This window comes from Protopterus annectens, chromosome 6.part0 (genome assembly GCF_019279795.1).
Source record: "Protopterus annectens isolate FY-2018-M chromosome 6.part0, PAN1.0, whole genome shotgun sequence".
Lineage (NCBI taxonomy): Eukaryota > Metazoa > Chordata > Ceratodontiformes > Protopteridae > Protopterus > Protopterus annectens.
This window is the reverse complement of record NC_056737.1, coordinates 407169419-407184665: the sequence shown is the minus strand read 5'-3', so window position 1 is coordinate 407184665 and position 15247 is coordinate 407169419. Positions and strand designations below refer to the sequence as shown.

Below are 15247 nucleotides of genomic sequence, written 5' to 3'. Positions count from 1 at the left end.
CAGGGTTATATAATTATGTATGCAAATTTTAGCGTACAGATTTGTACCTATTTTTCATGGGCCTTGTCCAGATTTTTGATGTTTCAAGGTATGCTCTTGGATTGTGTTTTAGAACCAACAGTTCTGGGCTTGAGCCCTTCCTTCCTTTGTCAGCCTGTCGTGTCTCTATCCAGCTGTATGGGCCTAATGGCAACAAACTCAGTCTTGGGTAATGGAGATGGATTGAGGCATTATGGGTAGAGATAAGAACTCGAGGGTTGGATCCGAAGTCTGGAGTATGTGGCCGAGTCAGATCCTACTAAGAATGAAAATGGGCAATACAGATGCCTAGTTATGGTGACCACATAACTTTTAATTTTATGCCATGGCTTTGGCACCAGTCATTTGTCTGTGTTAAACCCTCTTGCAAGATGTTGGTGTTGTGAGGGGTAGGGGGTGGAATCTATAATTGCTCATAATTTACAGTCATCTGCGAACTTGGTGAGCCAGAGGCCTTGAGTGTTAGCCTTGACTTCTGAAAAGTAGATGTCAAAGAGTAGTAGACCCAGCATGGAACTCTGGGGTACTCTGATGATGACCAGTCCCTAGGTGGAGGTAGTCTCACTGATCCTGACTTCTTGGACCCTATCTGTGAGCCCTCAGGCAATCCAGTGAGTTATGCAGGGATTTATGCCTAGCTCAGAGATCTTGTGAACAATGCCTGAGAGGAGTATTGCATCGAATACTTTGCCTAGGTCGAGATGCTCAGTATTCACTGTTTTAACCTTATCCATTGCTTTGCTGAGCCTCTCAAAGAACTCTACCAGGTTAAGTTGACATTGGCTTCCCTTAAAGCTAAATTAGAGTAGATCCAGTGTCTGTAGGTTGCCAGTGTTCTTATTTATCATTTCCATGATAATTTGTTCCATGGCTTTGCATATTAGGCTTGATAGACTGATGGGTCTGTTTTTGCCTGGGTCAGGTAATGGCCACCATTGTTGTTTCGAGGCTATAGTTGGAGTGCCTCAAATGGTCGTGATAGACCATGTTCAGGAAGCAACCAGAGATGTTATTGGGACCCATGTAGATGGTGTTCTTAGCTTTCAGTGTTGTCAGCACCTGGTCCCTGTTAATAGTTGGGGTAGTATGTTGGAGGGGATTTCAACTGGTGAAGCGGGGGGGGGGGGATGTGAAGTTTGAGCTGAATGTATTAGCCAGTATATTTGCTATGTCAGCCTGATCATTGAAGGTGTGCCATTCACCACCAGTTCAGCAAACTGCTTTGTGTTACCTTTAAGATTCCACACATAGCTGAAGAAGGCCTTGTGATTGTCCTTAGCACGTGAGGCAAATCATGACCTTATAGTTGCCCTTGTTGGATTTAACTAGATATTTTAGTTTCTTGTTTAGTTGTAGGAGACAACACTTGTTTATAAGGGAGTTGTTCTTCCTGATTTTGATCATGAGTTTTCTTCTTTTATTATATACCCTATTTAGGTGAGGATTCCACAAGAGGGTTTTGTTTTTAGTGCTTGTTTTGGGTTTACTTTTGGACGGTATGTCTTCCTCTGTGCAGTCATTCACATGTTTGTATAGGGACTCTGTGAATAATTTTGCATAGGTAGCTGTAGTCTAGGGGTTATGGGGAGCCTTGAATTTTGACAAGCTGTCACTTAATAGGATGTAGTTTGCCCTAGAATAGTTCCTAACTGTTACTGGTTTAGCAAGATTTTCCATGTTGATTTTTTTACTTCAAAGGAGACATTTTTGTGATCCAACCGCACTAGTAAGGACATGGCATGGGGGTGTTGTATTGCTGTCTCATGTTGGTGAGTACCAGATGCAGTATATCTGATCCTCTGGTTTGAGAGTGCACTATCTGTTCCTGGGTACTTCTGTTATTAAAGTCCAGGAAGAATAGTGCCTGTGACTTAGAGGTAGTGTAAGTTTCTCAGTCTATAGACGGGTAGTTAAAGTCGGTCATGAATAGGATGTTTTCTTGGATGATGAGGTCATGAGACTCTAGGGACATAGATGATGACATATAGCTAGCCATGATATAGTGAGGGATCTGATCAAAGGCAACTTGCATGTGGATGAGCTCCAAGGTATCATCCTGTTTAACCAACCTGTAAATATGTGTGTGTTGCTAACGTAGATCAAGGATCTATATTAGGTCACCAAAATGTTATTCTGATGAATACCTATTCATCGACCTATAATCAATGAAAATCACTTCAGTGATTCACTGACTTTACTAAGGGCAACAAGATAGTTGGACCAAAGCAAAATGGACAACTACAAAACTTTGCCCTTTTCTCCACTGTAGTGCAATCTCAGAGTTGTTTTATATATATATATATATATATATATATATATATATATATATATATATATATATATATATATATATATATAGGTTTACTATCACATGTTTGTTCATCTTTTAGACGAACGAACTATGTGCAAAAACCACTTGGCAAAACCGGTAGGGTGATCACCAGAGTGCCAGAGCTGACATGAGCGAATGGCTGCTATTGTCAGCTCCAACATTGCAGTGCAGATCGCACTAGAGTGGGGATGGGGAAATGTACGCTTGCTCTCACTGTAGTGCGATCTTGGAGTTTGTATATATAAGTAGGGGGGTATGGGAGGTGCAGCCTTCACATACCTGTTATAGTATGTTGTATAGGTAGGAGAATTTCAGTGTAGTCGACATTTTCTACATTCAACTGCACTGAAATGCTCAGTTCAACATTAACACTGTTCGATGTTTAGATTTCTGAACATTTGGTTCAGACATCTGTACATTCAAACAATGTCATGTCGAACATGTGATAGTAAACCATATATATATATATATATATATATATAATGTATATATATATATATATATATATATATATATATATATTTTTTTTTTTTTAGTTAGTTAGTTTTGGGGGGTGGGAGGCAAACTCTACCCCACTTGGGTAGATTAGAGTCGACTCTAAGTTGGTCTATTGTGCTTTGGGCAACTGTTACATTGCCCTTAGTAAATTCAGCAAATCGTTGACATGATTTTCGGTGATTAGGGGTCGATGAATAGGTGTTCACCGGATTAAAATGTCAGCAAACTAATATAGACCCTAGATCAAGGCACCTTCACTTTTCTCCCGAGTCTATGCTGCTGTTGGTCTAAATCTGTGGAAGGCTATGCAGCCTTTCACTGCCAGAGTACTTTCCATGGCTTTAAACCATATCTCAGTAATGGCACAGATGTCTACTTTCTCCCAACTGAGGAGGCCTTGAAGAGTGTGAAGGATTTTTTTAGGCTCTTAGGATTGAGCAGTAATACCTTAAAGATGCTTGAAGACTTTTTCACTATGTAGGCAGTTTTGTTTTTTTGGCATTGCATAAAAAAGGATTTAAAAGGGTGGATAAAATTTTAATCAGTATCCATTTATTAAAATCAATCATTTTATGTTCATATTGTGGCATCATCCTTGGTGATGGTAGAATGCTGCTCATTGGAAGGATCTTACCTGTCTGTGACATGTATTCTAAGAGATCCATTATGTCTCTTTTCATATAGTCCAGAGAGATACGGCTCAGATCATTTACACCCATATGGACTACGATAGAATCATATTGGTACCTGGGGTGCAGTGACTTGAGTGCATGTATGATATTGTGGATCATGGCTCCAGATAGGCAACTAACTGTTATCCTTTCCTTGTTTAACCTGATGAGTGGGGCATATGTATGAAAGAGTATTAGGTGAAGTATATGCTTGCCTTATGGTCTTTGCTCTTGGGTGACCATTGGGTGTAGCCTTATTTAAATGTTTGGTGGTGTTTTGGTATGTGTTTTAGTAATTTCTGTGGGGCAGTGTTGCCGTTGGGTGGCTTTGGAGGTCTTTGAAATTTGGGAAGATTTCTTTTAAGTGCTTCAGCATAACACAATCTTATGTGTGTGACGAGATTGGTGTTTGTGAGAGATGTAGTGTTGTCATTACTGACAGTCTCATTTGTATGTCAGACTTTTGCTTCAGAGAACGTTATGTTTGTACATATCTTGCATTCCATGTTATTTTTTTAATGATTATCTGAGAACATAAGGCAATTGCTACATTGCCTTAGGATGTCCAAATCTACCAAGCCGGCCAAATAGCCATTTGGTAATTGTATTCATGTTCTCCAGTCCAGGTAATAGGGTAGGCTGTTTAGGTATAAGGACTAGGTTTTAACAGGGGTCTCCTAGGGTAATTTATGTGGTTAAGGGCAAGAATGTTATAGAATCATAAAACTGGACCTAAGGCCTCTACAAGTCTAGCCATTTTATACCCTTGTTTCCTTATGGACCAAGATATGTAGTCTGTTTGTGCACAGAGCTAAGAGCAGCAATGGCTGCCCCTGTCTAAGACCAACAGAGGTGAAACTCCCAGTGTAAATTTATAGTTTCCCATCCAAATGTCCAGGTTATGCTTAAACAGGGTCATTGAGGAGCTCTGTTTTACATGAATTGGGAGTTTGTTCCAGAGGTGTGGCAACCTCTGAGAGACGTATGTGTGTCTCCAGCATGCCATGTTAATATCACAGGCTAGGTTAAGATCCTTAGAGTGAGTGAATTTTGTCCCATTGGATTTGTTGATATGCAGGGACTTCTTCAAGGCAGGATCTGAAACTGCTCTGTAGGCCAGGCACAAGTCTCCTCTGAGCAGTCTATATGATACTGAGTAAAATGATAAGGCCTTAAGTCTGTCCGTGCAGGTCATATGTTATATGCCCTGAATTTTCTTGGCGGGAAACCTCTGCGGTCTCTCCAGATGTTGCAGATGTCAGGTGAGGTACATACAGGAGGGAGCATTGTACTCTATTATTGGTCTGATGAGAGCAGAGTACAGGGGAGTTATAACCTCCTTAGCTTTGGATGCTATACCCTTACTTATGAGGTGTGCAAGTTAAGAGGCCTTCCTTACTACTGTGGACACCTGAGGATCAAAGTTAAGGCCACTATAAACTTGCATTTCTAAATCTCTCACCACTGGGTTTGAACTTAGGGGTTATTATTAATATTGTAATTAGGAGGGGTATCCCCTTTGAAGTGGATAATGATGCATTATTTTGCGTTTAGCTTAAGTCCATGGCTTTGACACCAGTCATGTGTCTGTGTAAGCCCATTTTGTAGTATTTTGACATCTTTGGGTGATTCAGTGATTGCACCTAGTTTGCAGTCATCAGCAAACTTGGTAAGCCATAGGCCATCTAGTTTCACCTGGACTTCTGAAAAATAGATACCAAACAGTAGGGGGCCTAGCACAGATCCTCGTGCAATACCACTGGTAACAGGTCTGCTCGAAGAGGTGGCATCCCCAATTTTGACTGTGTATTCTGTTTGTGAGCCAGTTGCAACCCATCTAGTGACATAAGGGTTAATCCCCAGTGGGGTGAGTTTCTCAATGATGTCTGAGTGAGGGATTGTGTCAGAGGCCTTAGCTAGGTTGAGATAGGAAGTGTGAACTGTTTTGCCTTCATCCAGAGCCTAGGTGACATTTTCAAATAAGTCCACCAGGTTGAGCATGCAAGGTCTGCCCTTGAAGTAAAACTGAGTTGAGTCAAGAGTTTGAAGGTCATCTATATCCTTGGTAAGTTCCATGATGATTCTGTCCATGGCCTTGCACATCAGTCTGGTTAGGCTTATGGGCCTATAGTTCCTGAGGTCAGTTGAGAGACCCCCTTTGTGCAAGTGGATTACGGTTACAGTTTTCCACTCAGCTAGGACAAAGCCAGTGCTTAGATTAAGATTGAAGAGTGTGCTCAGCAGTTCAACTAACTCTTGTTTTAGACCATTTAATATGCAGCCTGGGATGTTATCCAGTCCCATAGAGGCTGTGTGTTTGGCCTTGGATAGTGTGGCATTGTCCTTTTCTCTGGAGATACTAGGCAGTGGACTGGTGATGGATATATTATGGGGTATGATTGGTGAGGCCAAGGGGGGTGAAGTTTTCACCAAACATGGTCCGCTAGCAGGTTGGAGATGTCCTCAAGTTCAGAATAGGTGGTACTGTCCACAGCTAGTTTGGCACAAAACTGGGCCTTCCCTTTTACATTTTAGACATAGCTAAAGAATGCTTTTTGATTTTCATTAGCTGGGGATGCTAATTTAGATTTGTAATTAGCTTTAGAGGGCTTTACAAGATGCCTAATCTGCTTGTTTATGCTTTAGGAGGAGTTCTTCCTTTGCTGTGACCATTCCCTCTTGTTTTTTGACAACAGTTTCTTTCTCTTATTGTGTAACCTATTTATGCTGGATGTCCACCAGGGTGGCTTATTTTTTCATGAGGATCTTGATGTGATCCATTCCAGTACAGCTGAGTCTATACATTTATTTAGGTGTTCATACAGGACATTTATGTACACCTCAGTATAGGGATCATTGCTCTCAGTGTTGGCAGGGGTCTGAAACTACTGATGGCATTCCTCAGTATGGCGTTATATAGTGCTAGGATGTGGTAGTGCTATTCCATGTCCAAGTTAGCTGCTCTTAACTTAATTCCACAAAATGTCACACAGTTTAACAAGTTTCAGACCTAATCCTAACTCTAAAGGGAAATTTTACTGTCTAGGCATTTACTGCTATACACAGCACTACAAACTACTGCTGCTCAGTGGGCAGCTTGGTGCAAACTTGCTTGATTTATAGCAGAAAATAAAGCTTGAAAACTGACACTTATGCCATTAGCCAATAAACAACCACACTCAGAGAAAACAGGTAAACACCTTCTGCCACAAGATAGATGATCCTGGAGTTTCTTAATGTAAAAGCACAGCAAAAGCAGCTTTCATGGACAGATTAAGTAATAAACAATTAAGTTCCTGGCTAAGTCACCCTTTTGCAAGGTGATATGGAAGCAAACAGAAACAGAAGAGCCAACAAACAGAGACATTACTACTTTTTGCCACAAAGTTAAATAAATGCTTTTAAAATGCTCAAGTATAAAGCAAGTACAAATGCAGAAAATCAAGAAAATATTCTCATCTTAGCACGGATGGCTCCAGATGCAGTCGAAACACTTGAAAACATTGTAGAGTTCTCTGTAAGTGAACTGCCACCTTTAGAGTCACCTTTACAAAACCACTAATTCAAGACTGCTAAAAAAACTGGAAGTATTTAATTTTGATATTTGATACTGTATATTTTCCTGGTGGGAAATTCTTCTTTTCTGCCTTGCTTATAACAAACTGAAGCTCCCTGAAAGGAAACATTTTTCCTGTTTTTTTTCTGCCAGTTTTCTCAAGTAATTGCTTAACCCAAACCCTTTCTAGTTCCTGATTTTGTAGGTATTGAACATCTTTTAGAAAAATATTCAGATAACCTTGTAGCTTATCCTGTCATTTTGTAACTAATTTTTTTTATCAGTAAAAAAAAAAAAAAAAAAGAACTCTGAATTTTCCATTTATAAGCTCCCATTCCCAGTAATATTCTGTTTTTATAACCCCTGAATAACCATCATTGTTTTCCTAGCCTGGGTTGATGTTGTTCATGTTAGTAATAGTAATGTTAATGTTCTTCTGAGACATCTTCCCGGCTAAGTCATAAACTTTTCTCCAAATCCCCCGCATATAATCTCAGAGGTATGTCTCAATCTCATCCCTCCCTCCCTACTAACTCCAAAAACTAAATTTCATTGCACTGATCATACATTCTCCAGCCTAGCATCTAAACTTTGGGAAACCATTCAGCTCTGTATCAGAGAATTCCAAATGAACTTGGACTTCAGACAACAGCTCAGGGAGCACCTCTTCACCTTATCAAAGTGCAGCTGCACTCACACAGGTCACATTACATGAACCATGCAGCTCTCTCACACTCCCTTTTTCCTATTCCACCTTCCTTATTTGATCTTGACATCCTCTCACTTCCTGTTATTCATCCTACTGCTCTCTTCTCTTTGCATTTCTCACACTTTTCTACTTTTTACTCCTCTTCACACTGTACGCCTCTCTCTCCATTTCTCTATCTTCATACCTGATATGTTGCTATTCATGTAGCGTAACGCCACCTCAGGCATTTGGCTATATCTTATCCAAAAAGCTGTGCTAAGCATGATTCCATTTTTCTATCCATGTTTTGACTTTGTAAATTTCTTGAACTAAATGTTGTAGCATATTTTTGCATCTGTAAATGTGTATGTGTTATAGGTACTTATATATTATGGCAACCAGATTTCCAACCTGCGATAATTCATTATGTTTTCAGGAATCTATGTATGTTTACCTGAAAAGGGCTGTCTAAAGTGTTAAGTAGTATTCTGTGACATTGTTTATGGCATTGGAAGAGGAATAACAGCAAAATTCCTCTTCGTGGGTAGCGTCCTTTCCCGACCTAAGTTCATGAGTAATGCAAAAAAGATGCCTGCTGCTTCTCAGTGCAGTAAAGAAGGACCAGTTTATTTTTTATATTTTTGTAAATCTTTACCATACAACTTGGAACCTAAACTTCATAGACAAAAAAAAGTATACAAAAAAGTGAGTGCATAAAAGTAATAATAATGCTAAAAAGTGTTACTTTCTACATTACATCTGTAAGCAATATAGACTAAATTTACATTGGTACACTGCATCAGAAATCCTGCATTTGTGATTCCGATCTTACCAAAGGGAAGTTACTGACAAACAGAATGGCTGACTTTTCATGGGTAGTAATCATGAAAAGCAAAGGTGCTTTTAAGGAAGAGTAAGTAACGGGGCACAGCCTTTCTCCCCAGTGGGACTCCTGGGCCAGGGATACATACTTCTATAAATCTGAACTTGTTTACTCACAACTGCCACTTACAGGAGTAACGAGATGCTGTCAATGGTGAATGATTCATAGAAATATGTACACATTTAACAATAGCAAATTATGGTGTGGGCACGGAAAGGGGGTTGAAATGGGTCGCTTGTCTTGTTGGGAACGTGGGGAGTTTCATGACTAGTAACATTAATGAAGACTGCAAAGAGCAGTCGTGTGTGTAGGTCGGGCAAGGACACTACCTGGGAAGAGGAATTTTGCTGTTATTCCTCTTTGTATGTGAAAAACAATCTGACAGAATACTAGTTAATAGTTTACACTCCCCTTCTTAGATTAACAGACATTGTTTCGTGGAAAACATTACAAAGTATGCCAGTTCAGAAATCTGGTTGTGATAATACGCAAGTACTGTTTTATATTATATCCTTGTATCTCTAAATATATCTATTCATTGCTTATGTGATCCTATTCACCCAAGCTGTTACTGTAAATGATCCATTGAGATCAGTGCACTACCTGGAAAGCAGAAAAAAAAAATATATATATATGTGTATATATATATATATATATATATATATATATATATATATATATATATATATATATAAAATTTTGAAACATTTTCATACTCATTTCTGAACTTATCATCACGCTCCTTATACCTCTGTACTAATTCTGTATGTTTCGTCTATTCCATCTTTCTTTCTAGTTTTAATAAAATGTTATTTTATTTTCAGTTCTGTTTGCCAAACCCTCCCACGAAGGGTATACATATCTTAAAGCAGTAATGATTTTCCCAAACCCTCTTTAAGTGTGATCTTCATGCTTCTCTAAAAAAAAAAAAAAATCAGGTCTTAACTTAGAAATATTCTTCCATCTGTTATCTCAAAATAATCTGAGCAGTCTATTTCAGTTGTCACAGCCATATTGGCGAAAAAAAGTATACTGCAATTCACCCTTTCCTTCAGACATTTATTTTTAGTGAATACATGATCAGTCTTTGCAAAGTGCCTCTAAAAACAGTAAATCTCTTGAAGCCTATAAATAGCAACTGAAACAACATAAATTATTTATACTTACTCATATCTGTTTCTTCTTGAGACCGACCTTTTTCATTTGTTTGTATCAAGTAAACTGAAAGCCCCTTACCCACACCACACAATAATACAGAAATGTACATACAGCCAAGGATCAATTTTGACCAAAAGCTTACACCTAGCTGCAGGCTTTATATAAGCATAAATTTTTATTAATCTCCATTTTCAAGTCTGATGCTCACAGTTTACACACGCACATCTCCCTGGCTCCATAATGTACCAATTTTAAAATGTCTACTGCAAGACCACTAAATATTACGGCTAATCGAGAATGATATCTGGACCTAATGACCTGATTTCCTTCCCCCCTAAAAAAAATCTGGCCATTTCTGCTCTTCATCTGACACATTTCTTCATAGCCTGTAATAACAAATATCTTAATGAGCTGACATTGTTCCATCTACAGACTTCGGCCTCTATACTATTCCTAACTCTTGGGCACTTCATGTGCTGAAATTAGTCTTCCCCCTGGATTGTTTTGGGCTTTTTCATAATTTTTGACCTTTTCTTTCAACATCACCTTTAAACCTGCTAGAGTATTAAATCTGTGTTCTTGGTACAATTCTGTGTCGGGTCTTTGCCGTCACACCATTGTTAAACAGGAAAATTCAGAAGGCAGTTTACAACTTGAGAAAATTGTGAAGGCCTTAATACTGTCTGCTCTGTAATAAGATTCGGTATTCTCTGCTATTTGTGCATTATTGCCCAAGCAGTTTATTCCAAAGTGCTCTTTGGTACTTAGTACCACTTCGTGCAATTTTAAAGTAATGAGCATTCGCAAATATATTTCACATAATCTTCTTTAAAATATCCCAGTTGTCCACAAAAAAAAAAAAAACACTAAACATATAATTATTTTGTGTTTTTATCATCTTTATTACTCAAGATATCTTCAAAAGAATATCTAAAGTAGTGATTATAATTTTAAGAGAATCTACTCTAGACTCACCATAGATTGTTACTGTACTTTGAAGAATATTACTTTTACTTTTAGTATTTTGAAACGGATTCATTTGTTCTGTTCTCAGTTAACTACTTTTTTTTCTTTACACATGGACACTTTTTTGTTTGTTTTGTTTCTTGTTTTTATTACACAGTAAAAAATAAAATAAAGTTAGTCAAAGAAAAAAAGTCTGAATAATTGGTTTATCATAAGTGAGTAAATTTTACCAGAAATGACATGGATAAAACTAACAGGCTTGAGGATGTAATCTGCACATATACACACCAAAGAACTTGATACAGTTATCTCTGTTGTACGTTAGTCAAACAGTACCTCATACAACCATAACCAAGAAGTGCTTTTGCATTATGAAATGACACAGTAAAGTTTTAAGCAAGAATAAATGGGTAATTGGCTCTAATGCCTGCACTTAGAATACAAGTCTGGCCAGTGATGGTATTCCAAGAGGTTTGTGCTTCTTCTATATGCTATAGGTTTGACAAACCTCATATACTTTACAAAGTGAAGAAATTATGCTCATACACAGTGTTACAAGCAGCTGAATTGCTTTTGTTTAAACACTGGTTATTTGAAGGAGATTATGACTAGCAGTTATGTTTACTTGTCTGTGGTTATCGTATTAAAGTAAAAATAACAGTCAAACTACTGTCTGGAAAGCAGCAAGAAGAGACCATTTCATTATACACTACTTTCTCCAAACTACAGCTAATTTTTGTTCTTTTTGGCTGATAGAAATTAAATGTAGGGCTGAATTGCTGGGAGGCATTCTGTATGTGTGTGTATATATATATATATATATATATATATATATATATATATATATATATTTGCTGGGAGGCATTTTGTATATATGTATGTATGTATATATATATATATATATATATATGTATATATATATACACATATATATACACACACACACACACACACACTCACAAACTGGGTTGGCTAATCCAGATATGGAACCTTTCAGCCATGATCTAGGCATATACAGACAGACATGTAAAAAAAGGAAAGGTTATATATAAGCATTTTAGGAGCAGCATATATAGTTCTATGCAAAAACATATGTATTTATTTTATTTATTTATACTTTGTTGGATGGGTTAATCTCACTAGCCAGTATCTTCCAAAATATTCCTAAAAGTTCTTGTATGCTATATTCAAATAAATAAGTCTATCATTTACTTAAAAATCAAGTTAGTTCAGTACAATATACATTTGAAGAAATCTGTATATTGCAAATTTTTCTAGATCTCTTTTGAATCTCAGTCATTTAGGTACATAGTACTAAAACATCTTTGTCAAAATGAACATTTGAATTTGATGGCAATTTCAGACGTATTGGGCCAGATTCAAAAAGTCATACTATTGGTGTAAGTGACTTACACTGGTGTATACATTGGAGTAAATGAGTCATTTACCTTGAGAGTGTCTTTGGGAATCTGGCCACCATTTAAGCCAGTTGTATAGATGGACTTTACACCGAGGAAAGTCACTTACACCAAGAACACATTTGTCAGAATCAAGTCAAGCTTATATCAAAGTAACTTACTTACACTGAGAGCATCTGTCCCGTTACCTTCTTTAGCAAGCAGTACTAGTTCACTTCCAACAGCTAGAGGTGCACACACTAACCTATTTGCTGTTTCCATGAGGAGAGGCATATTGTTACTTTTTCATATTTTCCTTGTATTCTTAGAATCACCATTTACTTCTGAATCACAAAATCAGTGTTCAATTTTCAGCAACTTAACTGAAAAATGATAAATTTAGCATAGTCAAGTACTTCCATTTATTCCTCTATCCCTTTATTCCTTCCCAACTCTGGGTTACTAGAGCAAGCAGTCTACTCCACATAGTTGCTTTATTCCCTATTGCATTCTGCTGGGTCTTATTCATGCTGGTTCAGTATACATTCTAAGCATACATTAAAGGCTTTTTTTCTTTTAACATTAGTGATCAGAAAGACGGGCTTAACTTTATTGACATCACTTTCCAACAGTGATTGTCTAATCACCACCGGCATGTTGGGTACTTATTTCCATTCTTGTCTTAAAACCATTACTCCAACTGTTCCTGTCTTTAACTGCTGTACCTCTATCTTTCCCCTCCCATGGCTTTCACCAGTCATGAACCTTCATCCATTTCTCTGATTTTGTTATTTACCAGTTCCAAAACAGGACACTAACCCAAACGTAAATGATTTTGGGGGGGGGGGGTCCTGAGCTCTTTTTTATTTCAATTACTGCCTTGCTTTTCCCCTTTGAAACCTCCATAGGCTCAGTGGGAGCATCCACATCAGTAAAAAAAAAAAAAAAAAAAAAAAAAAAAAAACAATAAGTACTTTTAATCCTTAATGCCATATTTCTATTTTTATGGTGGTAAATTGTATAATATGATTATGGTACCTTTTTACAAAGAAACGGAGTCATCGTGCATTCTGCTAATAAATAAGAACACTTGGAAAAATCACTGTTAAGTTGGTTTTGTTTCCACAGCCTGAAAAAATATCCCCAGTTTACCTCTATACCTTAAACAGTAAAAAAATATATATTTATTGCAATACAAATAATTACCAGCAGATTAGATTTCGAGTGACTTGCTTTCTGCAATTGTACCGAGCCACAACTCTCCCCCTTCCCCATAAAGTTACTTCTTAGCTGAGTATATACTTAATAGAAATGTAGCTGCCTTTTACCGTGTAAATATCACTAGTATTGCATCCTTACAGTAAAGTTGTTAATTATGTGTTGCTAAAACTTCTGTTTAAAGTTAAAAGTCTTGATTGGGAACTTAGTTGCTCCCATTTAAAAATAAAGGTTAAAGGCATCTTCTGTAGACTGTTTGCATACTTCCAGCTGCAGTTGCTATGTATTTCTACAATTCACTCCCTTAAAGTTATGTAGTTTACATTGCTTGTGTAATACAGGAGAGAACTGTGAAGTTGCTAGATTTGCTCATATTTCTCTTCGCTGGTTCATCTGCATAATTGGCTAGATTTTGTTGAATGTAGAAAACACAGACCTATTGTTTGGGAGATGTATATTTTTCTTTGTGTGTTAAAACATGCAGTTTTCATTGGCAGTCTGCCTGAAATAAACAGCAGAAAACACGTTGAATTTTAGTTTGGGATTTTATGTACATTTTATTTAAAGTCTCTAGAAATTACTCTTGGTAGCGGAGCAGGTAATTCAGAGTCAGCAGCATGGTGCCTTGGCAGATGCTGTGGATGTCTCTTCCAAAGCAATAGAGAAATTATGGTTATTACAGAACTCCTGGCTACTGACTAGGAGACTAAATTTGATGGAGACTGACGTCCCCCAATGAGTTTGTGTTGACAGCTTTTTTCCCCCTCTTTTCCCATTACAGCTTTGATGAATCAGTGGAATACTTTGGGATCAAGCCAAAGCCTGGTGAAAAAGACATCACTCCAAACTACTTCTTCATGTTATGGTATGAGTTTTGTAGTGACTTCAAGTCTGTTTGGAAACAAGAAAGTAAAACAATTTCCAAGGAAAGGTAAGGTTCTAATAAAATAATTTGGTACGTTTCATTTGACTGTAAAATCATTTTTTTTTTCTGTAACACACACAAAACAAAAAAGAAAGAAGAAAACTTATCAACATATATCACAAATGTCCTTGTTTTCTCTCAGATGAAGTAGATACAAAGAAAAAATAGTTCCCCTAGGACATACAAAAATCTCACCAATGGCATGCTAGCCTAACAAAAAGTAAACAGGCATAATCTGATAAGTTACACTTTCTTAACCCTTCCAATTACTTGCTAGTAAATGAAAGGGGAGCACTGCTAATTTATAGCAGATTGCTTCTCCTGTGTATTTTCATGCTGAACTGACGTAAATGAGGTGATAGCACTGTGGTAGACAGTACAGACAAACATAAATGCTTTGCTGTTTAATATACTACACTTGCTTCAAAGGGAAAACCTTGAGGCTCTTGGCCATACTTCGCACAATATTGTATCCCTGCACAAAATTTATGGCTTATTTCTGACCCCAGGGATCCTGCTGGGGACAATACTACTACATGGCACTGCTCCTTGCCATAGTCTCCTGATTTTATTAGCTTGAGAGACGCAGACCCCTAAGCTGTTTAATCTGAATCTTGGAGACTGAAAAAAATGTGAAAGCAGCCTGCTTTTTTTTTTCCAGGGCTTGCCTTTACAAATGCATCACTGCTATTCATTTATTTAGCATTGACCTCTGTATCTCTAAGTTCAGCACATTCAACATAGCTGAAAACAAATGGGTAGAAACAGGTAAAATGGAAAATATAGTTTTGTATCCTAAAGGGATTTAAAAGCATGTCTGTGGTATATTGTTCCATTGTACTTTCTGTTTGTACTGCCAGGGCGTTTAGAAACCACGGAAGTACAAATATGATTTCTTTCCCAGATGTGCAATCTG

At 37.5% G+C, this 15247-nt stretch overlaps 1 protein-coding gene across 1 annotated transcript in view; it reads left to right on the top strand.

Annotated features, from left to right (window-relative positions):
* Nucleotides 1-15247, top strand: part of FMN1 (formin 1) — a 1985060-nt gene that overhangs the window by 1806632 nt on the left and 163181 nt on the right. Inside the window, exon 15 of the mRNA XM_044074155.1 lies at nucleotides 14188-14337. Coding sequence (XP_043930090.1) covers nucleotides 14188-14337 — 150 coding nt within the window. The remainder of the gene's footprint in view (nucleotides 1-14187; nucleotides 14338-15247) is intronic.